Source organism: Lithobates pipiens, unplaced genomic scaffold (assembly GCF_037356315.1).
Source record: "Lithobates pipiens isolate NorthernLeopardFrog02 unplaced genomic scaffold, aLitPip1_a1.2 Scaffold_27, whole genome shotgun sequence".
Taxonomy (NCBI): Eukaryota; Metazoa; Chordata; class Amphibia; order Anura; family Ranidae; genus Lithobates; species Lithobates pipiens.
In genome coordinates, this window is record NW_027507788.1 from 134109832 (window position 1) to 134137375 (window position 27544).

General features: G+C 39.9%; 1 protein-coding gene across 1 annotated transcript in view; it reads left to right on the plus strand.

Moving 5' to 3' along the window:
- Positions 1–532: 532 nt before the first annotated feature.
- KCNA7 (potassium voltage-gated channel subfamily A member 7) overlaps positions 533–27544 on the plus strand; it is an 85236-nt gene continuing 58224 nt past the window's right edge. Inside the window, exon 1 of the mRNA XM_077457498.1 lies at positions 533–1624. Coding sequence (XP_077313624.1) covers positions 1037–1624 — 588 coding nt within the window. The 5' untranslated portion in view covers positions 533–1036. The remainder of the gene's footprint in view (positions 1625–27544) is intronic.

Below are 27544 nucleotides of genomic sequence, written 5' to 3' on the forward strand. Positions count from 1 at the left end.
GATAAAGTAGGAAATGTTAAATACTCATCTTGTTCTACAATTGTGTAGACACAAAAGGAATTAAGAGGAAACCTCCCCAAAGTGACAATTCAACATTTTTTTCCCCCTAATTCACCTATATTCATATTAGGGACATGGTCAGCAATAGACACATGACAAGGGTTCTAACCCACCACTCTATCCAAAACTAAAAATAAATAAGTTTTGGCTTTAGATACTCTTGATATTATGCACAAATATGGTATGTCATTATGGGTTTGTAGTGCACCATGACCTTCCAAGCTAGCATATTGCATGTATTGTTTTACCAGCAACATGTCACATGTATTGGAAGCATAGGACTATTGAAAGTAGTCTAACACCTCATCAGCAGTCTGCTATAAGAAGACTAGCTAGCAAGATATTATTTTTAGTGGCTGCACAGTGATGCTCTTTGGGCCGGGCTGACCTACAGCCTTCAGTGAGTTCCTGGACATTAGCAAAGGGAGGAGCCTCAGATGTGTATTTTTATTTTGCATGGAACTGTTAGCTTATGCAGTTAAGAGAACTCGATACCTTGAGCTCAGCGTGCGTGTTTACAGCACAGAGTGAAGTGCTGCTATTGGTATGAAGGTCTGGAAAGAAGTATACAGACAGAGAGAGAGAAAGAGAGAGAATGTGACATAACGTTAATCCCTAGAGCAGGGCAGTCACAATCACAAAACAGAGAGAAAAGGCTTGAGAGAGAAGGCTGGTATGTAAGCTCATTGCATGAAAGAAATCTCCTCTGGAACTTTATAAGAGAAGTTTGAAAAGTTGGAAAGATAAACTTTTACGGCAAAGCCAATCAAACATGATCTGTAAGCTCATCCCTCCTTACTGAGGAGAGAGAAAATTTGGACAGACACTGCCATCCGAAGATAGGAAAGTAAAGAATTTGAGAAAAGAGAATGTGAAAACTTTGAAACAAGAAGACTATACAAAGCCAGGACTTAGGGGACTATGGAGAAATCGCTGTGGTTAAGACTACCCTGAGGATCTTAGTTTGCTCTGAGTTATGGAGAACGGGGAGGAAGTAATTGGGGGTTCCAATCTCATGATAGTCCCCCATGAGAAGAAGTATGAGCTCTGTCGCCAGAAAGACTGCTGTGAGCGGATTGTGATCAACGTCTCAGGGTTGAGGTTTGAGACCCAGATAAGGACACTAAGCCGGTTTCCCGATACCTTGTTGGGAGACCCAAGGCAAAGAATGCGTTTTTTTGATCCCTTGAGGAACGAGTACTTCTTTGACCGAAATCGCCCATGTTTTGACTCAATACTTTATTTTTACCAATCAGGAGGTCGCCTACGTCGGCCTGCCAATGTACCCCTAGATGTCTTTATGGAGGAGCTGATGTTTTACCAGCTTGGAGATGATGTGATCAGTAAATTTAGGGAAGATGAGGGCTTTCCGAAAGAAGAGGAGAGACTTCTTCCGGAATGTGAGTTCATGAAGCAAGTTTGGCTCCTGTTTGAACACCCTGACAGTTCATCTGCAGCCCGAATAATTGCCATTATTTCTGTTATGGTCATCCTTATCTCCATAGTAATTTTCTGCTTAGAAACACTACCTGAATTCCGGGATGAAAGGGATCTGTCTTTACCGGTAAGTGTTATAATTTTATTCTCTACCACTAAATTAAGTTTTATTTCTAATTAATTTCTAATTCATATTTACAGTATATCATAGCTCCCACCAAAAAGTGGCAAACGAATGCGAAACTAGATGGATTAATAATACATATTAGGACAAACCTCTTCTATTGACCAGCAATTCTTAATGTGCAACTGAACATTAGGTTATGAAAGTATTATTTACATGTCTCCATTAGAAATCTTTAACAGTTAAAGGTTACATCAATTCTTCCTGCACAGTTGACTACTCTGACATGGAAGTATAATTTACATGTCTCCACCCACAACACCTTAACACGAACCTATGAAGGGAAAAATGGAGAAACTGTCATTGTAAACTTCACTTATAAAGATTTAGGCTTTGGGGCTGTCACCCTGATCTTAGCTTATTTAGAGAATTACTGGCTGGGAACAAGAATGTAACCAGTGAAGTCACTCACTAGTTGAGAAAGCAAGGACAGTCTATTTATTTAAAATCAAGTCAGGAATGGCAGCCCTTGTACTTCTATCCTTACAGGTTCTCTTTAAAGTAATAAACAACTTACTTTTAGGATATGTAGGATAATGTGATATGTACTATATATACATTCAGTATTAAGAATGCAATGTTATAATAAAAAAAACGGTGAAAAAGAAGTCAAATATACTCACATTATAGTTAGTATTTTTTTTTACTCACAATATTTTTAACTTTGTGGTATTTATTGGAGGGATGGAGGGAAATAGTAAATACGTCATCCTTACATTTCCATAAAAGATTTACTTTAATCTTTATTGTCTTTATTTTCATCTTCAAATTCTGAAGTAGCTGCCTATATGAATGTATTAAGTAGGTTCATTTTGAAGAAGCTTATACATTAACAGGATATATCAAGGCAAACTTGAATGGTAGTCTGGAAACACTGGTATTTGACTGGTGGAAATGTAAAATTTCTTATTGGCCGCACAGCACCAATTAGGACCATTAAATGAATTGAAAATGTATTCAAAGTGATTGGCTGTTAGCTGCAAATACTACATTAAGTGGAATAGTACAGAAATATTTTTGTTCCATTGTCTTGTCATAGTTTGCCCAGGAGCAGGACTTTGGGCTAGCATTCTTTGATTGCTGGAGCTCAGCAACATGCTATAGGACTCTAGGTTCCTTGATACTAACAAAATGTTGCGATACATTATCAGATACACATTTATAACGCTAAGGTCTGGTTTAAGGCAAGAGACTGCAGAGGCCTTTCAAAAGTATGCTAATAAGCCATTTTTTCAATATAGAGTTGAAACCAAACGGGTTCTAACTGGTTGTTGGGGGCAACAGGGATTTTTATTGTTGTCACAAGCTCGTTCATAAGCCCTTTAGTTTATAAACCATGTTCACGTATAACTAGTAGCAGACAGACAGTTAGCTATGTTAACGACAGTCTGTGATCAAGACACAAAAAAAGGTGGACCTTAGCATTGAACTTATTAGATAAAGTAACATGTTTTCCTTAAATCTGTCAGTAACTGGATAGATATTACTATGTAAAAGTCTCTTGCTCTTGGCGCAACCATGTTGAACTATTATTTGCAGGATCCAGAGATCCCAAGTTTATGCAGCTTTTAGGCTGGGTTCACACCTCTGATGGATGTTGCTCGCAGCAGGCGTTCGGTGTGTCCCTGTTCTCTGTTTCAGGGACGAATCAGGGCTGAATTTTTGCCTGAATTTGGCCCTGAAACTGAACCAAAGACGCAAGCCGCTCCGCATCCGCAACAGAGATATGTGAGAGCAGCTCACAATCTCCTGTCATGCGAATTGCTGGGTATTCTAATTAAAAGGCAAAGCTTTTTTGTTTGATCAGAATTGTATTACTCTTTTACCCTTGCTGAGAAAACGTAACCTTACTATACCTTTTGGTGACAAAAGTGATTTGAAACCCACAGTTTTACAGCTCTCACCAGAACAGGAATAGAGAAGAAAAAGTCTTTCACTCAGGGACCTGTTCCCCTTACAATTGTCTGAGAGTGGATTTCCTCCCACTTTGGGGAGATTTCCTCTCATCTTCTAATGAATCTCTTAGAAAATGAAGGGAAATATCCTCAATGGGACACATACAGAAGTAACCTGACAGATGTCTAAGGGTCCATTTACAATTCTCAGTTTCTGCACATTAATCCATGTTGTGTCACATATTAACATGCATTGTGTTAAGGCAGTCTATTTATATTCATGGGTTGCCAATGCTTAGGAAAATAACAAAGGCATCTTTTTTTTTTCTGGCGCAGCACTCCACAATACACAGTAGAGCATTTTTATGTGTTGCAGTGTGGTGCAATGCATATATGTTGAAGCTCCATTGCCTTACTGCGTTGGAGTGCCACGCAAAATGAATGTCACCTTAATGTGTCAACACATGCATGCTACCACAACACACCTGATTGAAAAAGCTTGTTTTGGCCCTTAAACATTCCCTACTTTATTTAAAACACAAAAAAATATATATCAATTTGAACATTCTTTAGGGATAACGGTACTTGCAGGGCAAATTGAAAGTGGCCTTGTTACTGTAGCCTGAAAAAAAAGCACATGTCTTGACTTTTTTATTTGTCCAGATTAGTGTGGTTAACAAAGCATGGTCTGCAGCCATGTGGTCTGATTTCACCGCTCTCAACTGAGGATACTATTGAGAGATGAGAGATTGCATTTTGTGATATCCAACAGTGGTGATTAAGAACACTGTGGAAGAGTTCTAGTTTGGTAGATTTTGATTAAGACATATTAGAGAGATTGGTGCTTGCTGCACTTTTGATTTTGTTACATTTAAAAGTGGACACGTGAACCCTTAAATGATATCTATGGTCAAAATGTAAAATCATATATTAATTTTCACATTGTATTTCAATTTCTAGCCTACCCCTAATACTTTGAAATTGAATGATACTGAAGTTTGTAAAACTTACTCTGGGTGAAGTTCCCTACACATTTACTTACTCAAATTCCGTGACATACAGTATGTTTTATTCACTATGCCTTGTTAATAGACACTGTTGTGTCACATATTTTACAGACCTCGTCTTCTCAGATCACATATTAATGAAAAAGGGCAATGGGGTGGACTTATTAACTATAGCAATGCCTGGAGGACAAACTAAAGGACAGGGCAGGAAGGTTCTGCCATGTATTATCTCAAAGCCTAAAGCCCAACTCTAATCAACATATTCCATAAGGGGAGAGTCAGAAAGGGTATAAACTGTGTGAGAATTTTTTTTCGCTTTCTGTCTGTGTGCCACTATTTCCCCTCAATTCTTGGTGGACGTGGAGGTGACAGAGGTTCTAAATCCACCCCCCCCCACGCTTAAAAAAATGTGATTTAATTGTTGTGTGAAGCCAGATAAAGACATTCTCTTTGTTTCTTGCCCAGCTGACCCCACAGGAAATGAAGGGACATTTCTTCAATAGGTCGCGGATCACAATAAAATTCTGATAAAGGCTGTAACATATTCGCCGTTCTAGCCAATTTTTGTAAAAGAAAAGAGTTTGCCTGAAATTGTGCTTTAATTTGTACTTTTAACTGGTGTGTAGGACATACATAAATAATATCCACATCATCACCATGTAGCATAAATACTAGTTTGGAACCAGTCCTAAGCCTTAGCAAGTAGGCAGCTTCACCCCAACCTGTCAGTACATCACAAACCCCATCTTCCTACTGTATATGCAAAATGGATGATAGGGGTAGAATGAAGCTGCTACCTGTTTGCTAAGACCCAGGAAGCAGCACACTGGCCAATCCTGAACTGCCATTTATGCTCTGTAAGGTATTTGAACATCTCTCTACATCAGTCATTCTCATCCAGGGTTCCATGGAATCCTAGGGTTTCTTCGGGGTTTGCTAGGAGTTCCTTATGCTCTGCCTGAATAACCTCCCACTTGATTTGTGTCTAATGCCACTGAGCACCAAGGTAAGGGACATTCTTCCCTTTGACCCATAGTTACATAGTTAGTAAGGTTGAATAAAGACACCAGTCCATCCAGTTTAACCTGAGTGAGTGTGGGTGCATGTCCACAACCCCTATACATTGTGTCCCATCAAGATGCCCATCTATTATTATTATTATTTATTTAAGGTACCCATATAGCACCGTCAATTTTTTCAATCCAAGGTCCCCAACCCACACCCATACACATACACTAGGGCCAATTTATTTTGGAGAGAAGCCAATTAACCAAATTAACCTACCAGCATGTCTTTGGAGGGTGGGAGGAAACCGGAGTACCCAGAGGAAACCCATGCAGGCACAGGGAGAACATGCAAACTCCAGGCAGGTAGTGTCATGGTTGGGATTTGAACCAGTAACCCCTTATGAATTAATTTTATCAGAGCTTGTCTGAGACCTGAAAAAGATTTCAAGTTTTCAAGTCTTCTCCAGGGTGACATAGTAGAGAAAGGCTGCTCTGCATACTTAGCATGTTAAATTGGTAAAATATACATTGTTTTAACTTACAATTATCTTTTAGAGCATCAGTTTTTTTCAAATGTTTTTCATTTTGAATGTAGATGTAGTCAGTCATCTGCTAGATTGTTACAACTCTCAGTGATAGTAGGGAGGATTTTTAACAGATATCCTGGTTCCTTCCTTTTCTCTGCAGTTATAACTTAGCTCTCTTTATTTTATGCCACGTTCTGTGATTTCACCATAACCTAAAGACCAACTCCACTTTCAGCTATGTTAACTGTGTAGAATCAATTTGAATTTTATTTATAGCTTTCACGATAATATTTACCCTCTTCATAGCACTGTGTTACTCTGAGTCTTGATATATCATTAGCTGCTGCCAACTTCTAAGTTGAATGACACCCAGCTTTGCCCAACCCCTTCCTTTTAGCCGAGGAAGTCATGGACATACCCCGGATCTTTAGCACTACATCATCGTCATGCTGTCTGTGTTGACTGTGCACATTTAAGAGCGGAAATACTGTACCATGTACATGCAAAATGGAAACCCAGCTGAAGCTGGAAACTAAGGGAGAGCGGTAGTCATGTGAACCAGATATAATCAACTGTTATAGTTATTACAACTAAAATAATTATACATTGAATGCAGAGATCCTCATGTTGGGCTATTTTTATGAGGACACCAGGAACAGACTGTGAGATGGAGCAAAGTTTTGATCCCCAAGGGGAACTAACCATTATCACAAACCAAGGGGTGAGTGTTGTGGAGTTGGTTTACTAAAACTGGAGAGTGCAAAATCTGGTGCAGCTCTGCATAGTAACAGGCTTCCAGGTTTTTATTGTTAAAGCTTAACTGAACAAGCTGATGTTAGAAGCTGTTTGGCTACCATGAACAGCTGCACCAGATTTTGCACTGTCCAATTTTAATAAATCAACCCCACATTTCTTTCACCCAAAACTGATAAACAATCAATCATCCCTTAAAACAGCTCGCAATGCTGATTTTTACAAACACACTTGTCATTGACAAGACAAGAGGTGTAATTTTAACATAAAATGAAGTAAGTTTAAAATTACTTAACACCTTATTCATTAGCATTAACTTACCAGAATGTGAAGGGTTTCAGATTCATGGATTATCTGTCCAACTTCAGTGTCAAAAAAAGAAATGCTTACTAAGATAAAGCTGTGACAAGTGTGGAGTAACTGGAGCTAGGACAGAGTATCCGACACCTAGCATAATAAAAAGACCACATGAAAAAGTGACAATCCAAGTAATCGTTCTTAAAAAAAAAAGTTGAATACAGAGGTGTAGTTAAGCTGTTCTGGGCCCTGCGCAAAATAGGAGGCAGTGCCCCTTGCTACCTTATCGATCATATACGATATAACAAACTTGTGAGCATAAAAGTTTTCTCTAGCTATGGGTAAGATGTGGACAGGACATCCTGGGGCCTATCTGTCACTGTTTTTCCCACCCTTTATCATCTGTGAGCTCATAATTCACTCTGTACAGAATAGAATGCTATCAATCGTACCTTCTCATGCCTTTTCCATTTTCTCTTCTGCTGTCCAAACCTATGTTAAAAAAGATTACATTAACTGTACTCTCTTCCATTGCTTATTCTCACCTTCCCTTTGCTATTTTGTTACTCTGGCCACCTCCTGAAGCAATGTGAAGTACCTTGTTCCTTCTAGTTTTAGGGGCTTTCCTCTTCCTTCTACTATGCTGACTTGGAATTAACACAAGGTCTTTTTTCTCTAGCGGGGGAACAGGTTGAAAGGGACTGAATAGAACATAAGTATAAGCAATGGAGAGAGGAAGGGTAATTTATAAACAACTGAACTGTGAAACCACTGCTAAAAAAAAACAGACAAACCGAGGGCAAAGTGCTGCAGGTGGTGCAGGGCAACATTCCTTAAAAGATGCAGCACAATGCAAACAAAGGTAGTCACCATTTTTCAGGAAATCCACAGTACAAGTTTATTTATCCATAGCAAATACAGGCCAAAAACTGTATGGCTGTCAACATGTTTTTACCAAATCTGGCCAGAAACTGGTCATACAGCATGAAAATAATTTTCATATTAAAGGATATGGGGTAAGAGGGCACCAACAAGGTCACCCATGGCTTGAATTTTGGCTGGTACATCTGAAATTCGGCAAAATTCAAGCTGTAGTTGACCCTATCAGCATCCTTCTGTCCAACACCCTTTAATGGGAAAATTATAGGAGCTGGGAGGAAAATTGTTGAACCACCAGCATCTGCGTCCGATTAGATGCAGCCACTGTAATGCCCTGTACACACGGTCGGACTTTCCGATGGAAAATGTGCGATCGGATCTTGGTGTCGGAAAATCCGGTCGTGTGTGTGCTCCATCTGACTTTTTTCGTCGGAATTTCTGACACACAAAGTTTGAGAGCAGGATCTAAAATTTTCTGTCAACAAAATCCGATCGTTTAAATTCCGATCGTGTGTGTGTAGACAATTCTGAAGAACAAAGTGCCACGCATGCTCAGAATAAATTATGAGATGAAAGCTATTGGCTACTGCCCTCTTTATAGTCCTGTTGTACGTGTTCTACGTCACCGTATTCTGAACGATTGGATTTTCCGACAATTTGACCGTGTGTATGCAAGACACGTTTGGGCCAAAATCTGTTGGAAAAAAATCAGACGGATTTTGTCATCAGAATGTCCAACTGTGTGTACAGGGCATTAGTGTGACAGCCACGGGTGCCAGCTGTCAGATACAATAGTTGTCACCGCAGAGTCTTCCATCTGTGCTGTTAGCTTAGATTGGGGCTTGCAGAGATGAATAAGAGGAATCTTACACAGTATGGCCATCTATAGTTGTAGCTCAGCAGTATTGCCCATGGTCTCCTCACAGCTCACCTTTCATCCATTACTGATTTACCATGCCTTGTTCTGCACCATGTGCATTTGGAATTGAAGTATCCAACTGTTATGTTAAAGTCCAAATTCAAGTTTATTCCATTGTAAAAACTGAAGGAAGATTGTATGCAAGCGAAAGCATTTCAGAGGCTAAACCCACACCCATTCATCGCTGCTTGAGAGATATGAATCAATGTATGTGGACTTTATGATATTAAAAGGATCATTTGACAAAGTAGAATTTAGTCTGGTAAGTTATTCATCAGCAGCTGGTTGGAGTGGTACTATAGGTAGGTGGTCATTTTGGTATGTCACAGTTTTGCTTCCTCACATGAGAGCCTCCAGCAGGGAGAACAGTGAGCAGTATAGTAGTGAAAACACAAAATCTCACTCCATAGCTCCTGAGAATAGCAGTCAAAAGCAGCAGTGCCAGCAGATATACAGCTAGAAGGCTCACATACCAGGAAGGGAACTGATATTTTTCAGTGGGAATTCTAGACAAAGGGTAATTATTTAGAATACTAGCTATGCAAAATTAACATGTCCAGTTGTTTTCTATAACATCAAATCTTCACTTTTTGAGTTCAGTCCCACTTACATTGAACCTGTTGTTTTGACCAGCCTGGGCAAAACACATATTCATCAGAATGGTAAACTCCATACCTAACAGGCATAATTTTAGCATGGCATCACCTACCATGCTTACTTTACATTAGCTTAATTTTCTACCTTCTGTTTTTATAGGAATAAGCCTTGTTTTTTCTATTGAATCAGCTCTATTTAACTTCTGGTTCTGTCCCCTCACTAAAGCCTCTGGAGAACCTGGTCTGAAACCCAATGGTCACATACACTCTCCTTGCTCCTGTGGACGTTACTGAGAGAGGTTCAATAGCGTTTTGTACTAAAAAAATGAGTTAGTGGCAGCTTAAAAGAGTAACTCCAGCCAAATCTTTTTTCAGGGTTAGAACCTTTGCCATTTTATTATTGTGTTCCCATCGTAGAGAGTGGCAGCTGTCAAAATTAAAAAGTTTATTTATTTTAGACAAGAAATGTTGCAAAATGGCAACTGAGAGCAATCAGGAAAAAAAAAGAAAACTAACAATAAATTCCTCACTTTACACATCAACACTTATTACAATGTGCTTCCATGCTTCACAGTGTGTGTGTTGCATCTTGGGCTGCCTAATACGAAAGTCCATTGCTAGGACTGTTCTCGTCAATTGCTACAGTAAAATGAAGATCTAGACAGCACCATCACTACAGGAAAGACAATGGGGACATCTCTCCACTGGGTCATTCTGCTGTTCATGTGCAACCTGAGGTCCTGCTATTGAGGTCTGTATTGAAAGCACAGCAGTAAACAGCTGTCTGAAGTTGTACCAGGCTCACATTTTTCAACTGTTTCCTGCACAATAGTAAAACAAATAAGTATTTATTTGCAACATTTAACCCGTTCGCAATGACAGTACGCATGTATATGGTTCCACTGGACTGGGCTTTTTCCGTGGAGCTGCATATATGCGTTTCTGTGTTTGTGCTGGGTGCTGGGAATGCGTCACAGAGCGCGCTCCCAGCATAGAGACTCGGATCTCACTGGGAGCCCCGGGTCTCATCCTAACAATTGGTACCTGGAACTCCTGGTTCCGGGTCACCTGATCGATGTGATGGCCTCTGTTTGGCTATCACAGTGGTCAGTCACTGTGCTTCTGGGCCTTTTGGCTAAGATCAAGTGTAGTGTCTGTACTTATCAATGTTCCAGTGGGGGTGCTGTTTTATCATTCTGACACATACCAGGTTGGGTTGTAGTGGTGACTATGCAACCCTGCTAGATTGATGGGGGCCTGGAAGGTTAGTACAGACAGGAGTTGAAACTGGAGCGCCCAAATGTAATTGGGGGCCTGGAGTAAATTTCCTGGGAAAGATGGAAGAGTCCAGTACCTTTTGGTTCAAGCTGCTTACCTTGTCTGGCCGTGGGCTGGGAAAGCAGACCGTCCGTGGTGTTTCTGCCCTCTAGGAGAGGTCACCCCGGAGGTGCTCTTAGTAACACTATGGGCGTGGGAACCCACTGTGTGAAAAGAAGACATGGTCACAAAACCAAACACTTTTTTTGCACTGAGCCTTCAGGGCTGATCCTTCTGGCTTCAGGCCTCAGGCCCTGGCTAGTGCACAATTTGGCACGGGCACTTTATTATTTTTATTCATTTTTCTCCCATGTTTGTCACTTCTTCACTTTTGTGTGTGTTTTCTTTGCTGGATAAAGGGTGTGAGTCCTCGGGCTTACCTTGATGTCTAGGGGGAGGATGTGTGGCCCTCGGGTTCCTTCCTCCCCTGCCTTTGGGGGGGGGTCTCTCTTCAGGAGAGCTCCCCTGACCTAGTATTCGAGGATTGCTGCAGCTGTCCATGGAGAATGGGGTCTGCCAGGCCTTCTGGTCAGGCAGACCATGTAAACCTATGTCCTCATCAGGAGCCTTTTTCCCCCGGGGTCAGGGTAGAAGACCTACTCCTTTGGGGGGGTGGGCTAAAGCACATCCTTAAAGCGGAGTTCCACACAAAAATGGAACTTCCGCTTATCCGGTCCCCCCCCCCCGGTGTCACATATGGCACCTTTCAGGGGGAAGGGGAGAGCAGATATCTGTTTAATACAGGTATTTGCTCCCACTTCTGGAAAAGATTGCCGCATAAACCACAGTGATCTACGCCACATCCGACCCCAACTCCGCCCCCCCCCCCCCCCCGATGTCTTCTGGGAGACACACATATGTGGTATCGCTAAAATTGTCCTGGCCAGGAGAATTTATTTTGGGTTTTTCTTTAGTTATAAGTTATGGTAGTAACTATACAGCCAAAGTTTAAAAAAAATATTTTTTTTTATAATTTTGGGACAGTTTTTCTTTGATAATAAATAAAATCAGAAGATATCATTACCATTTACCACCAAATGAAAGCCCCAAACAAGGTATAATCCACCTGCACAAAGTAGTTGTGATGATAAATATGGTTTTACTAACACATGTCAAAGTTGCAAAATTGTGCATAGGCATTAACATTTGTTTTACCCTTAGGTGCAAAGGGCTTCATATATACCTGACTAAATAAAGAAGAAAAAATATATATTTTTTTAACATAATAAAATATTCAATTTTTTTGATTCCTGAGCATAGACCCTGGTTCATCAATCTACATCATTACCTAAAAAAAAAAAAAAAAAGCAAAATCGTGCCTAAAGTATGCTAAAATAACATAAGACACCAATATTTAAAGGCAATTTTATCATGTGTTAAGTACCACTTAGCAGTTTTATGAATCAGGGCCAAATGAGGGAAGAATGTGGTAAAACACTATACATTCCATTGAACAATACTTAACAATGAGAATATTTCTCACTGAAAATAATACATAGTAATTGCGAGAACATCTGACACTGTAAACATTCAGGACAGAATAATTTCATAAGGCAAAAAATAAGTCAGCATTTACAGATCAAATTAATATATTTTAAAGTAATTTTACACCTATGCATGTGCAACAATGTACATAAAAAATAATAATATTATATTAATTATAATAATAATAATGCACACATATTCTACATGAGCATGTGCAATGGGCTGCAACACATACAGAAGACATAAACTAGAAACATTGTAAATTAATGGGATTTTTGCCTACAAATCATTATCATGCATTAAATAAAACAAGGCTGAATGGGCCTTCATTATACAGTTATAAATCCTTGACTGTATTACTAATTGGAGTACGAGCCCTGTACTCCTTTGAGAAATTCCTATTGAAAGTTATCAGTGTGAAAAAAAGAATACAGCCATTACTCTGCTTCACATTCCTACATGTGGAAACAGTATAAGTGTAGCGACTGGGAATATAGAATATGTTCTTGTATGCCAGAACAGAGTTTCTATTCATTGCAAAACTGTACTAACTGCTAAACTATAGCAAGGACATGGGTAAATGAGTAGTTTGTTTATTTTTATGGTAAATTCTTGGCATAATTTTGCATGGTATACTGAATTATCCATTTTATAAAATGTAGGGTTTGACCCTATAAAGGGTTTATTGGTTGAGAATTTGCTAGGTCATGTTAGCAGGCTGGATCACTTATTTAAAGATGCAGTCCATCTTGTTTTGGTAGTTGCTAATTTCCTACATATCCTATGAAACCCAATGTTGCCATCCACTAGACTCCCTTATGTCACGTACACACGACTGGACTTTCCGGCAGACTAGGTCAGACGGAATCAGTCCGTCGGACAATCCGATCATGTGTGGGCTAATCCGATGGACCTAGAAATAAAACATGTTTCAAATCTGTCCGACGGACTCAATTGCTATCGGGAAAACCATTTGTCTGTATGCTGGTCCGACGGACCAAATATGACACAAGGGAAGCTATTGGCTACTGGCTATTGAACTTCCTTTTTTAGTCCCGTCTTACGTCATCATGTTCAAAACAAACGGAATTTTCGAACGGACTTAGTCCGTTTGTGTGTGGCCATGTCCATTCATTCGGAAAGTCTGTTGGAACTCCGCCGAAAGTCTGTCGGACCTAGCCTGCCGGAAAGTCCGGTTGTGTGTAAACGGCATTCTAGACATAAAAAAACCCAGCTTGCAAGTCAGCCTGCCACACACCAGCTATAGCTGAAATATCACATTTGGGGCAGAATAATGTTTAAAAAAAAAAAAAATATTCCATTTAAAAAACATAATTTCTTTAAACCCTTCGTGCCTAAGGGTAATTTTGCAACTTTGACATGTGTTAGTAAAAATTGACATATCATCACAACTACTTTGTGCATCCAGGTGGATTATACCTTGTTTTTTTTTAAATGTACGGTATATTTCTTGCTACTACCATAAACTACCACCAAAGAACAACCCATAATAAATTCTCCTGCTCATGATGATTGCAGCGATGCCACATATGTGTATGTTAGTTGTTGTTTGTACCTGTAGTGTAGCCCAGAAACAATAGTGCGCAATTTGTTTTGTTTTTATCCTGCCTAAAACACACTGACACTAACTGACAGTAATACTAATTAAAAAGAAAAAAAAACACCAAAAAGAAAACTGAACTTGACCTTTGACCCTGACCTTGACCTTCACATTTGACCCTGACCTTGACCCAACCACTAACACTGGGGCTGACCTAGATCAAACCTTCATCTGGATTAAATATGCAAATATGTGGCCCCACGGATAAAAGCCCAGTCCATTGGGGCTGCATATTTGCATATGGTCAGAGTGGAGGGGTTATTTTACCTAATGTATCTACAAATTTAACCCTTTACCTTTTCAGTTCTATTTCTTGATAAGGACACAGGGCTCTAAGCACCTATAGTTTTTGCCATCCTTTTAGATGTTTGTTTTCCTTTTACTTGCTCAGAATTGGTTTGCAGAGATGAGCATTGAGCACACCAATGTACAGTGGTGTTGGGGATCATATATTTATTTTGATAATGGTTTTTGTGACAATAAATGTATGCATTCATCTTTTACTGTAGAATTTTTGGTGAATTCTTCAAAACGCAAATATAGATCTGCTTTAGTTAAGTCTCCATTTTTTGTAATCTATCGTTATTCACCCTTTAAACCAAACTGATAAGCAAAATTCTAATTGTTAAAACAGCTGAAATTAAAGAACCCCTCAAGGCATTCAATAAACTGATAATGCCATCAAGGAATCACTGGAGCAATGCCAATGCAAGAATGCTATCGTTTCTTTGCATCCCTCTACAGACCATATTAGATCATTGTTTCTGAATAGTAAAGAAAGAAAAAACATACAAATTCTAATGGGCAGAGTTGAGAGCCAGTGGTCTGTCCAGTAGTAGATGTTCTGAGAACACAAGGTTTCCTAGACCCAGAGTGTTTTACACATCTAATATTGGATTCAAAATGTGAGCATAATTCACCTAGGTTGTGGGCATAGGTACAATTTGTAAACTATCTCCAATCTTTTTATAGAAGACTATTTAGTAGCGTTGTTAGCCAAGAAGGCTAAGGACATAACTGAGGTCTTTTCGGTAATCAATGAAGCCAAGGTCTTATTACTAAAATTGCCAAGAACTGTTTCCAGTGGCTATTTTTGGGCCATAGTAGTCCAAGGCAAATTACGATTCAAATAGCACCATGTGATTGGTTTATGTTGCTTGCTCACCTTTTGTATGCATGTATATGATGACCTTCCATTGATCCGGCAGAACTGTGGTGGCTAGATAGAGCTACACTGGTGCAGAGTTACAAGGTTCTGTGTTTACACTTGAGGCCTAGTGCAACACAAAATCTAAATTCAGCACTGATCAAATTTCACATGGCTTTCAGGCTGGCTCTGAAGGCAAAATGAGATACCTCATAGCACACACAGGATCTTGACCAGTGTAGTTCAGAGGTACACATAAGGCTATAGAAGAGACAAGGCTTGTTCCAGCCATAAAAAAATGCAGTAGTAATGACTTCAAAAGAACTCTGGTTGACCATAACCATTTGTAGGAAAACAGTCTAATCATTGAAAGATTTATGTAGAGCTAAAGCTTGCAGCTCTTCCTCTCCTGGCATTGTTTTCAGCTCCTGATTATTGGGATAGTAGCCCTTGGGATTGGATTATCAATGCTAGGATATTTTGTAACATTTTATAGGATAACATGCATTGTCAGCATCATAAACCTGTATTTGACTGTTTAAAGAAAAAAGAGGAAAGAGGACTGTATTTGACTGTGTTATTATCATGCTGATTTGGTGGTATTGCTTATACAAGTGATAAATTGTTATACTTGAACCACCCTGATACTGTGCTATTGTAAAAAAAAAACGACAATTCTCTGGAACACAGTCTACAAATAGTGTAGCAAAAAACATAAATGGCCTGTTAGTGCACCCTTTAAATGTCTGTAAACGAGCACACATCACAGGCAAAATGCACAGAGCCACTGAAAGTGGCTCTATACCCTGTGATGAAACCCAAGCACACGTGTAAACACTGTGTTTACAAACATTCATCCCTCCCCTTCCTCTCGCAAAAAAAGGAAAGATGGTTACAGATAGGAAGGGATCATAGGAGGATGGGGGGGGGGGGGGGGTTAAAGTGCTACTGACCACCAATGAATAAGGGTTTAAAATGTCACAGACTACTAATAGGGAGGGGGAAATTTATTGTTACTACTTGGCTTTAATGGGTGACTTTTAAATGCTAAGCGAACCTTAACCACCTCATCTCAAAACCAGCATGTTTCTTCCTTTTCCAAAAATTGCGGCAGCAATTGAGATAAATTTGGGGTGTTTACCTTCCAAAACAGGATTACTTTAGAGTTGTTTGTACTATCCATGCATTTTTATTTGATATGTTTTATAACCGAAAAAAAGAAACGTATTTTTCTCAACTTTTTTTATATTTTTCCTCTAAATCGTTAAAAATAATTAAAAAAAACTATTGGTTATTAAATACCACAGAAAGAAAGCTCTATATGGCTCAAAAATGAAATAAAATATATTTGGGTACACTATTGTATGAACTGAGAAATGGACAGTAATTAAAGGGTATTATGATGGGCTGGTACTCTAGTGGTAAATTTCCCTAACAAATCTTTGCTGCAATATACAGTACAGTATAAATTATATAAATTGTGTTGGCAAGATTCAACACATTAAATTATTGGTGCCAAATCAGAAATGTAGGTACTGAGTTCAGCTGGTCTGCTACAAGACACACAAGATCTCTGCTTACCCTGCTTCTCAACAACCCTCCATAAGTACAGATTGAATTTAATGCACCCTTTTCACATTTCTCTTAGTAACATATTTGTTATACAATTGTTATTTCTCTTTTATATTCAAAGTCCAAATCCAGACAAATTTTTATAGTATTTCTTCTCGCTTCCTGTCCTGGTGACAGGAAGCAATGAGGTCACAGACAGCAATAGGAGGCATTTTGAGTTTTCCTTGAATGGTGAAGTGTTGTAAATGGGAAATACGTGTGCAATATGTGCGGGTATATGCTGATTCAAAGAAGCATTAGCGTTTACACAAGTATAGGCAAGTACATCCATTCACTTACAGTGCCTTGAAAAAGTATTCATACCCCTTTCCCCACATTTTGTCATGTTACAACCAAAAATTTAAATGTATTTTATTGGGATTTCATGTGATAGACCAAATCAAAATGGCACGTAATAGTGAAGTGGAAGAAAAATTATAAATGGTTTTCACATTTTTTTTACAAATGAATATCTGAAAAGTGGGGCATGCATTTATATTCAGCCCCTCTCTGATACCCCTAACTAAAATCTAGCGGAACCAATTGCCTTCAGAAGTCACCTATATAGTAAATAGAGTTTGTAATTTAAAATCTGTTTGAAATTCAATCACAGTATAAATACAGCTATTCTGTGAAGCCCTCAGAGGTTTGTTAGAGAACCTTAGCGAACAAACAGCATCATCAAGGCCAAGGAACACAACAGACAGGTCAGAGATAAAGTTGTGGAGATGTTTAAAGCAGGGTTAGGTTACAAAAAAACATCCAAGCTTTGCACATCTCACAGAGAACTGTTCAATCCATCATGCTAAAATGGAAAGAATATGGTATGGCACAACTGACAACAAACCTACCAAGACATAGCCGTCCACCTAAACTGACAGGCTGGACAAGTAGAGCATTAATCAGAGAAGCAGCCAAGAGGCCCATGGTAACTCTGGAGGAGCTGCAGAGATCCACAGCTCAGGTGGGAGAATCTGTCCACAGGAGAACTATTAGTCGTGAACTCCACAAAACTGGCCTTTATGGAATAGTGGCAAGAAGAAAGCCATTGTTGAAAGAATGCCATAAGAAGTCCCATTAGCAGTTTGTGAGAAGCCATGTAGGGGACACAGCAAACACGTGGAAGAAGGTGCTCTGGTCAGATGAAACAAAAATTTTACTTTTTGACCTAAAAACAAAATGCTATGTGTGGCAGAAAACTAACACTGCATATCACCCTGAACACACCATCCCCACCATGAAACATAGTGCATCATGTTGTGTGGATGCTTTTCTTCAGCGGGGACAGGGGAGCTGGTCAGAGTTGATGATGGGAAGATGGATGGAACCAAATACAGGGCAATCTTAGAAGAAAACCTGTTAAAGTCTGCAAAAGACTTGAGACTGGGGCGGAGGTTCACCTTCCAGCAGGACAACGACCCTAAACATACAGCCAGAGCTACAATAGAGTGGCTTAGATCAAAAAATATTTATGTGTAAGAATGACCCAGTCAAAGTCCAGACCTAAATCCAATTGAGAATCTGTTGGAAGACTTGAAAATTGATGTTCACAGATGCTCTCCATCCAATCTGACAGAGCTTGAGCTATTTTGCAAAGAAGAATTGGCAAAAACTTCACTCTCTAGATGTGCAAAGCTGGTAGAGACATCCCCAAAAGACTTGCAGCTTTAATTGCAGTGAAAGGTGGCTCTACAAAGTATTGAGTCGGGGGGGCGGAATACAAATGCACGCCACACTTCTTACATTTTTTGTAAAGACATTTGAAAACCATTTATCATTTTCATGCCACTTCACAATTATGTGCCACCTTGTGTTGGTCTATCAAATAAAATCCCAATAAAATAAGTTTTTGGTTGTAACGTGACAAAATGTGGAAAGTTTCAAGGGGTATGAATACTTTTTCAAGGCACTGTATATGACCAACTGTGGCTCTCTGGGCCAGAAAAATGCAGTGAGTTTTATGCTAGTGCATTTTTCAATGTTTTACCATTTGTGTTCATGAAACCTAATGGTCTGACACACTGCTAAGATTCTAATCTCATAGTAAAAAGGTAAGAATTTAATGCATGTGTTGTGCACTTTGAAAATTAATTTCTCCACAATGCTTATGGATGCACAGATAAATGAAAGCTTGCTTTAATGTGCTTTTACTGTTTGTTCAGAATATGTAAGTAGTTTATTGTGCATAGTCTGGGCATAGATTTACTTTAACAAATCTGAACTTCTCATATTTTTATCAATTAGTGTCTTCAGAAGACTAGAAATGAAACATTTAGATATGAAGAAATATAATTTTATTGGTATAGTAATAGCACTGGATGTGATGACCATGGTGTACTTTGGGATCCTTTTGCTATGTGAATTGATACATCTATACTCTACACATATTATATTTGTGTTCCCAAAACATGTTTGTGCTGACATTTACTGAATGACATGTGATAGAATGCATTACATCTCAGAAATGCTGTTCTCGTTTAACAGCATCTCATGACAACATGTAAAATCAGTGACCTCCCAAAGCTATCTGAGGAACATTGCAACGCTGCTTAAAATAATGTTAAAGACATTTTTTTGAATGAGATGCTTATAGCAGAACTTACATTCTCTTGTTTTTTTTTTTCTCAATTTCAATCGTACTGGCCAAGTCTCGCTGGAGTATACACTTTGTTTGTGCTCCTGTTTAGAACTACAAGTTTACTGCCAGCCACTCCCAGTTTTGCACACACAGGCAGAATGAGAGACACAAAATCAGTGACTCTGGAGTCAATGGTAATGACCGCTGTGGAGGAGACTCTCTTGCTGTACTTGTTTCAGCGATGCAGAGAGCAGCTGCATGTAAGCTTTTAGTCTTAAAGGGGAGCATGCATGAAGTGGAAACTCCAATGAGACTCTATAGACCCCAGCAGGCACAGGGGACACCCACAGACCTGGGAAACTCCAATGAGACTCTATAGGTCCTGGCAGGCACAGGGGGCACCCACATACCTGGGAAACTCCAATGAGACTCTATAGGTCCTGGCAGGCACAGGGGGCACCCACATACCTGGGAAACTCCAATGAGACTCTATAGGTCCTGGCAGGCACAGGGGGCACCCACATACTCGGGAAACTCCAATTAGACTCTATAGGTCCCGGCAGGCGCAAGGGGCACCCACATACCTGGGAAACTCCAATGAGACTCTATAGGTTCTGGCAGGCACAGGGGGCACCCACATACTCGGGAAACTCCAACTAGACTCTATAAGTCCCGGCAAGCGCAGGGGGCACCCACATACCTGGGAAACTCCAATGAGACTCTATAGGTCTTGGCAGACACAGGGGGCACCCACATACATGGGGAACTCCAATGAGACTCTATAAGTCCCAGTTGGGGCACAGTCGGTAGAGCAAGAACAAAGATGAAAAATTGAAAAAGAATAATAGGAGCATGTAAATCCAGCTATTAGCATCTCACTGAAATTGCTTTTAAGGTAATTGATGGGCACAGTATACACTTTCATTTTGTAACATCAGCATTGTAATAACAATACAAACAGCAAGAAATAATTGAAATACAATGTGAATCAAACAGATTATTTTACATTTTGCTATAGATATGATTTCATAACTCTTTAAAGCTTACATATGGTAAAACTTTAAAATCACATATTCAGTTCTACATTGTATTTCAGTTATTTCTAGTCTACTCCTATTAACCACTTCATGACCACCCTATAGAAGGTTTACTGCTATAAGGTGACCGTTCTGTGCAGAATCACCTATATATACATGATTCTGCACTCCCGCACAGGGGGAGCGCTGCTTCTGCGGTGATTAGTCACCGCAGAAGCCATTCAGCGGGTGGCGGCAAATGGATGTTCACTGGCACCCAGCGTTCGTCGACAAGAGAGGCTGGATGGAGCTCTGCCTATGTAAAGAATATATATAATAAAATGCTGTCCTCCATTGAAAGCTGCGTATGCTGTGGGCTCCCCCTCTCTGTCCTGTGTTTGTAGGCTTAGTCCAGTACCTAACGAGCATGAACTCGGCTATCAGAATCCATTTTACCTAACCATGTATGTGCAGCCTGCTCTCTCACCGACTCACAGAACACTGATCATCTGCGAGAGAGAGAGCAAACTGCACATGTGTGGTTAGGCAAATCAAGTTCTTGGATGAGTGCTTGTTCCTGTGGCTGTGAAACCAACTGTTGGTCCATCCTGGCTAAATGGAAAGAGGGGGAGCCAAGGAAGAAGCAGCTGGAAAAATAAGGATTATTCTTAAAAACAGGAGGCCAACATTTTAATGTACAGTCAGATGGTCAGGAACCATCCACCCACATTTACTTGTTAAACTCATAAATAAGCCAGCTGCTGGTGTGACACCAACCTGCTGTCAGTCCTTCACCTGGGAAAAATAACACATGTACCTTCCCTGGCACATATTTTCAACCTGGTGGTGCAGTGATTTATCATGAAGTACACTGGCTTCAACGGGGTCCTTTGTCAGATCAGAAAGGTCTGTGGCCATTTCAGGCAGTCATACCCAGCCAGGGTTTGCCTGGCAGAAATGGAGCACCAACATCAAATGCCTGCCAACTGCCTCACCTGTAAACACCCCATGTCCTTGAACTGAATGTTGGCCATGCTGCAGTGACTGCACCAGCAGCATTGTGCCATATTTAGTGCCTATGCGATAATGGTATGAGAACAGACTTTAGAAAGCAGGGTCCTTTTCATTGCATCAACGTCTTATCTTTCAGGTGGTGTGCAGCAGTTGTGTATTTTCTGAAGAAGTGACCAAAACCCTATTAGTATGTGTGAGGGGTGAGATTATTGAGCACAACACCAAGCACTTGGCTGTAGGCAATTTGTGAATAGAGTCTTTTATGATTAAATGCCTGTGCAAGAACCCCAGGATTTGGGTCATCAAAGAAGGGTACCACTTTTGCATGGCCACCCTAATTGGTCTTTGGAAAAAGGGTAAAATGGTGGATCTATTTCCATAATGCCATAAGGAGCCCAAAATATAGCACTTTGAGGGGGCACCGAGAAGCTCTTTGCCACATTTTCTGATTGATTCTGATTCTGGATGACCAATGTGCATCAAATCCCCTCATCCCTGAAAAGAGGAGCGGTAGTGGCAATTGCCTCAGCTCTACTTTTTTTAACCAAAGGATCAGGTTAGGTGACACTCACAAGCAACTCCTGAAAAACATGATTGCTGACTACATCAGGTCCAATGTTGGTGTGGACACTCTCAGAATTGAGAACCCCATGAACTAACTATTGGGTGTGCCTTCAGTGCAGTAGGACCTCATTTCTAATGTTTGCTGCAGTGTAAATTCTATGTTATGCTTCAGTGCTCCAGTGTCACACAATGTTTCCACAGCTGGATTATAGCTGCCGAATTTCTAGTGTTTGCTGCAGAGAAAATACTCATTGTGCCTTGGAATTTTTGGTCTACTTAAGTATTCCTGATGTCGCGGTCAGGTTCGGAGACCAGAAGCAATAGTAGTAGAGAGGCTCCCACCAACCAGCTGATTAAATACACCAGCAGGTCACCCTGGCGGATGACATAGGCTCCTTTGAGGTCTAGACGTGAATCAGTATTCACCAGAGCTCCAAAGGTAGAGATGGGTTTTGCTGCATGTTACTACCAGGTCACAGTCCTCAGGAATCATTTACCAGGAGGTGAACAAGCCAGGGTCCAATAGCAGATATAGTAGCCAACAAGCCAAAGGTCATAACAAGTAGTTGCAGGCTGGGAAAAAGCAAAAGCGTATTTGAGGAACAAGCCAAAGGTTGGTAATGAGTGGTAGTGGAGATAAGGACAGCTGCAAGATATAGGCTAGAAAGGGCACAATAATCTGGCAAGCAGGATGTGCAAAGGGATGGCCTAAATAGGTAGTTCATGGGAGAAGCAAGGAGCTCAAGGTTCACCAGAAACAAGGTGCAAGACAAGATTATACAAGGGATCAGACAGGATGCTGTCCAGCATTTCAGTTGGCTAAGCAAGAAAGGTTACTGCCAAACGCAGCAGAAGTCATGGGTTCAGATGTTGGTCCTGCCAAATAACACACTCAAATATTTATTTCAAAATAAACATGTCTAGTCTCTCTTACATTGTGGCCTTATCAAGCTGCTATCGTACTATCTAGCCACTAAAAAATATTTGTTGCTATTGTCTCTCAGATAACACAAAGATAATAATTGTTTTTTGTTTTAATACATTTTTATTGTTGTTGGAAAATGTGGCAGTTATAACATCAACAGTTCTATTTCTTATCATTAACTCTACTTAAAGTGGTTGTATACTCTTTTTTTTCACTTTTATCTACAGGAAAGCCTATAATAAGGCATACCTGTAGGTAAAAAAAATATCTCCTAAACCTGTACAGTTTAGGAGATATTCCCCTCGGTATGCGCCGCTGACTGCAGCGGCGCATGCACACAAGGGGGATTCTCGGCTGAAAATCCGGCAGTGGCCGACCAGCCGGGATGAAATCTCCCGCGTGCATGCGTGGGAGTGACGATATCGCGCCTCTGGCCACTCACAGCGGCGGAGCCGCGATACCCAGAAGAAACGCTGAGGGAGCATGTCAGCTCCCTCGGTGTGGATCGGGCCAGATGTCGGGGCCTCGTTCTAAGGTAAGTATTTCATAATGAGCTAGTATGCGGTGCATACTAGCTCATTATGCCTTTTGCTTTGCAGGTGGTTAAAAAAAAAAAAAAAACATTAGCGGGTTTACTACCGCTTTAAGGCTAGACTCCAAACCTAAGCATTTCAGCATGTCATTATATCATGCATCAACTATCAACTTAAAATTATACAATTATAATGTGATGTAATATTTTCTATCAACAGCTTCTTCTCCAACAAATTCCGGGAGGGGAGAATCCAAATTATTGAGAGAAAGAAAAAAAAGGGGGTAGGAGGTGTCCAACAAGGGGTAATGGCCTGGCCACGCTCCCAAATTTGTTAAATAAGAAAGGGACCTATATATATGAATATATATATATATATATACTTCAAGGTATTTGACCCAAAAAGGTCACACAGATATACCTATTCAAAAAGGGGTGCCATTATCAATTAACTCATAAAAGGCAAAAATATAGGAGATTCAAGAGACTGCCCCCATGGGGTCCAGACCTCCCTAAACTGAGAATGATTTTTGTTGACTGAAGCTACCAGCTCTTCCATGCGCATGATATAGTTTACTTCTGCAACCCATTCATGTATTGTTGGAATTACTGCAGATTTCCAATATTTGGGTATCAAAGCTTTACCTGCCATTAATAAACATTTAAATATTTCCTTTTTATTGGATATGATTGAACCTGGGATCAGAGATGGAAGGGCAACATCCGGTGTCTCTGGCCAGATCTTACTCTTGATCAACTGACTTGGCAGAATATGGCATACCAGTATGGTTTTATTGCTGGGAAAGACCACCACATGTTTAGATGTGTACAACTAGGCCCACCACATCTCCAGCATTGGTCTGGTAAGGCCGGGTTGATTTTATGGGATTTCATTAGAAAAGCAAAACGTAGGAATCTGCAAAAAAGTTTGTTAAAAATCCTTGTAATGTACATAGATCACCCAGAGGGAAATGTTTTTTTCTCAACAAAAGTTAAATTACTCTTTAACCACTTCAGCCCCGGACCCTTTTGCTGGCCAAAGACCAGACCACTTTTTGCGATTCAGCACTGCGTCGCTTTAACTGACAATTGCGCGGTCATGCGACGTGGCTCCCAAACAAAATTGACGCTGTACTACGGCTACATACAACAACTAACATACACATATGTGGTATTGCTGAAATCCTCTGGAGCTGGAAATTTTTTGGGGGGGTTGTTATTTGCTGGTAGGTTATAGTAGTAACAAAAACTAGACCGCTACATTTTAAAAAATTATAATAGTTTTACTATTTTGGGCCAGTTTTCCTATGATAGTAGAATGAAAAAAATCAGGGAAGATCCATTACCATTTACCACCAAATGAAAGCCCAATTTGTCCTGAACATAAGGTATAATTCACCCGGATGCAGAAAGTAGTTGTGATGATATGTACAGTTTTACTAAAACATGTCAAAGTTGTAAAATTGTGCTTAGGCATTAACATTTGTTACACTTAGGTGTGAAGGGGTTAAACAAACAATGAGGGTAGGGTTATTTTCAACTTTGAGAAGTTGTAAATGCCTGCTTTTTCAAACTTTACCTGAACCCAAGGAAAAATGTAAGCCATAAGATGCAACAGCCTAACAGCAGCATTACTAAAAATCAGTTTTAAAGCAATTTAACAGCCTCCTGATTATATAATGCTAACAGTGTTTTTGTAAAAGTTGTAATTTGCATATGTTTAGGTACGTCTCCATCGCTGCATCGACAGCACACAGTCTTGCCCACAGGTAGTAGACTCTCCTGACATTCTATAAGCCAAATTGCTTTGATATATTTTAGCATTTCTGTAAAATCATATTTCAATATTGCAGCAGCCGTGTAGCACATTATGCTTATTATTATACCATTTTTTTTTCTAGTACAGATTTGCGAAACATTTGATTTGAGAAAAATATGCCTAGAACTGCTAGCTTTTCAGTACTTTTAGAGTCAGCAACCTTGAACAATGTTGTCAGGGAAGTTGAAATGCCTTATTTGCATATTTGTTCCTGGTCAGTGTCTCAGAAAATGTTAAATCCATTAGCTTAACAAGCGAGACAGGCCACCAGAATTCTCACACAGATAGGTGAGCTATACTTGTTGTTAGCAGTGTGTACTTTATTGGATTCTAGCATGAAGTACATGTTTGTACTGAGTGTTAACTGACTATTGGTGTCATAAATCATAACCATTCATTCTTCTCGTTTTAATTTGTTTTCTTCATGTTGAGGGCGTGCGGTTCATGGAGCTAAATTGGAGAAACAGAGCTGAGAACTGTATCTGAAGAGTTGATTTACAACTCACAACTCTTACTACATCCTGACAGGTGGAAATGTAATCCCCATAAAATACAGTGAACCTTCCACTACACACAAAATAGCACTATCAAAGCAAGTTACTTTTCCATTACTAATGAGTGTTTATTTTTATTATGGTAAATTTTAGCAATGCAAAAAAAGTAGAGGTGTAGATTTGCAATGCAATCGTGCTTAAGGTGGATGTAAACCCTCACATATACCCAGTGAAGTGAACAACCTCAGATGATACACAGAGTGGAAACAAATCCTCCTACATAAGTTTCACATGTATATCTGCTGTCTTCAGGTTTATATACTGTTTAGAAAGTGCACATCCTGTTAGAATTTTCTCTTCCTGATTCACCTGTGGATGTGGATTCTTGCTATACACTAGGAGACAGCTGATTGGAGGAAAGGCACACACCCCCCTCCACATAGGCAGAGACTTGCAGAGCTGTGCTGTGAATAGACCGTATCTCTGCTAATCTATTTATAGCACCTACCCTGTCACAAAATTCAGCCTGGTTTTATCACAGTTGAGGGAGAACTTGTCAGAAGTTATCACACTGATAACAGAAGAACGGAGCAGGAGAAAGCCACGGGACTTAGGGCTTTGAAGAGAGATAAGAAAACACTGCAGATATATGTGCCAGCTGAAATTTCATGAATATGCTTTACATGCACTTTAAGGTGCCCTTCCTGCCATTAGCTACAGGCAAACTAATAGTACACAGGAACACTTTTCTATTGGTACAATTCCATCTCTACTTCCTGGAGACTGCCCTTTTAGAATATCACAGTCCTACTAATAGGGGAATATACTGTATACTGTATATATATATATATATATATATATATATATATATATATATATGTTTTGCAGCCATCTTTACCACAGCATGAAAACATTTATACTGAACTGCAAGATCAGCCGGCTTCCCAGACACATGACACTCTCAGACACAGCCAATTACTACGCATCCTCACTGTTTCCAAGGAAAATCTAAAAGTGTGGAAACTTCTTGAAAACTGTAGTGTGAGTATATATACAGTATCACACAAAAGTGAGTACACCCCTGACATTTTTGTAAATATTTTATTATATATTTTCATGTGACAACACTGAAGAAATTACACTTTGCTACAATGTAAAGTATTGAGTGTACAGCTTGTATAACAGTGTCAATTTGCTGTCCCCTCAAAGTAACTCAACACAGAGCCATTAATGTCTAAACCGCTGACAACAAAAGTGAGTACACCCCTAAGTGAAAATGTCCAAATTGAGTGTTACAAGGTCTCAGGTGTGAATGGGGAGCAGCTGTGTTAAATTTGGTGTTATCACTCTCTCATACTGGTCACTGGAAGTTCATCATGGCACCTCATGGCAAAGAACTCTCAGAGGATCTAAAAAAAAGAATTGTTGCTCTACATAAAGATGACCTAGGCTATAAGAAGTTTGCCAAGACCCTAAACTGAACTGCAGCACGGTGGCCAAGACCATACAGCACTCAGAACAAGCCTCGTCATTGTCAACCAAAGAGGTTGACTGCACATGCACAGTGACATATCCAGAGGTTGTCTTTGGGAAATAGACATATGAGTGCTGCCAGCATTGCTGCAGAGGTTAAAGGGGTGGGGCTCAGCCTGTCAGTTCTCAGACCATACGCCCCACACCGCATTAAATTGATCTGCATCGCTGTCGTCCCAGAAGGAAGTCTCTTCTAACCACTTAAGGACCAAGTCTCTTTTTGAGATTTGTTGTTTACAAGTTAAAAACAGTTTTTTTGCTTGAAAATTACTTAGAACCCCCAAACATTATACATTTTCTTTCTAACAGCCTAGAGAACAAAATGGC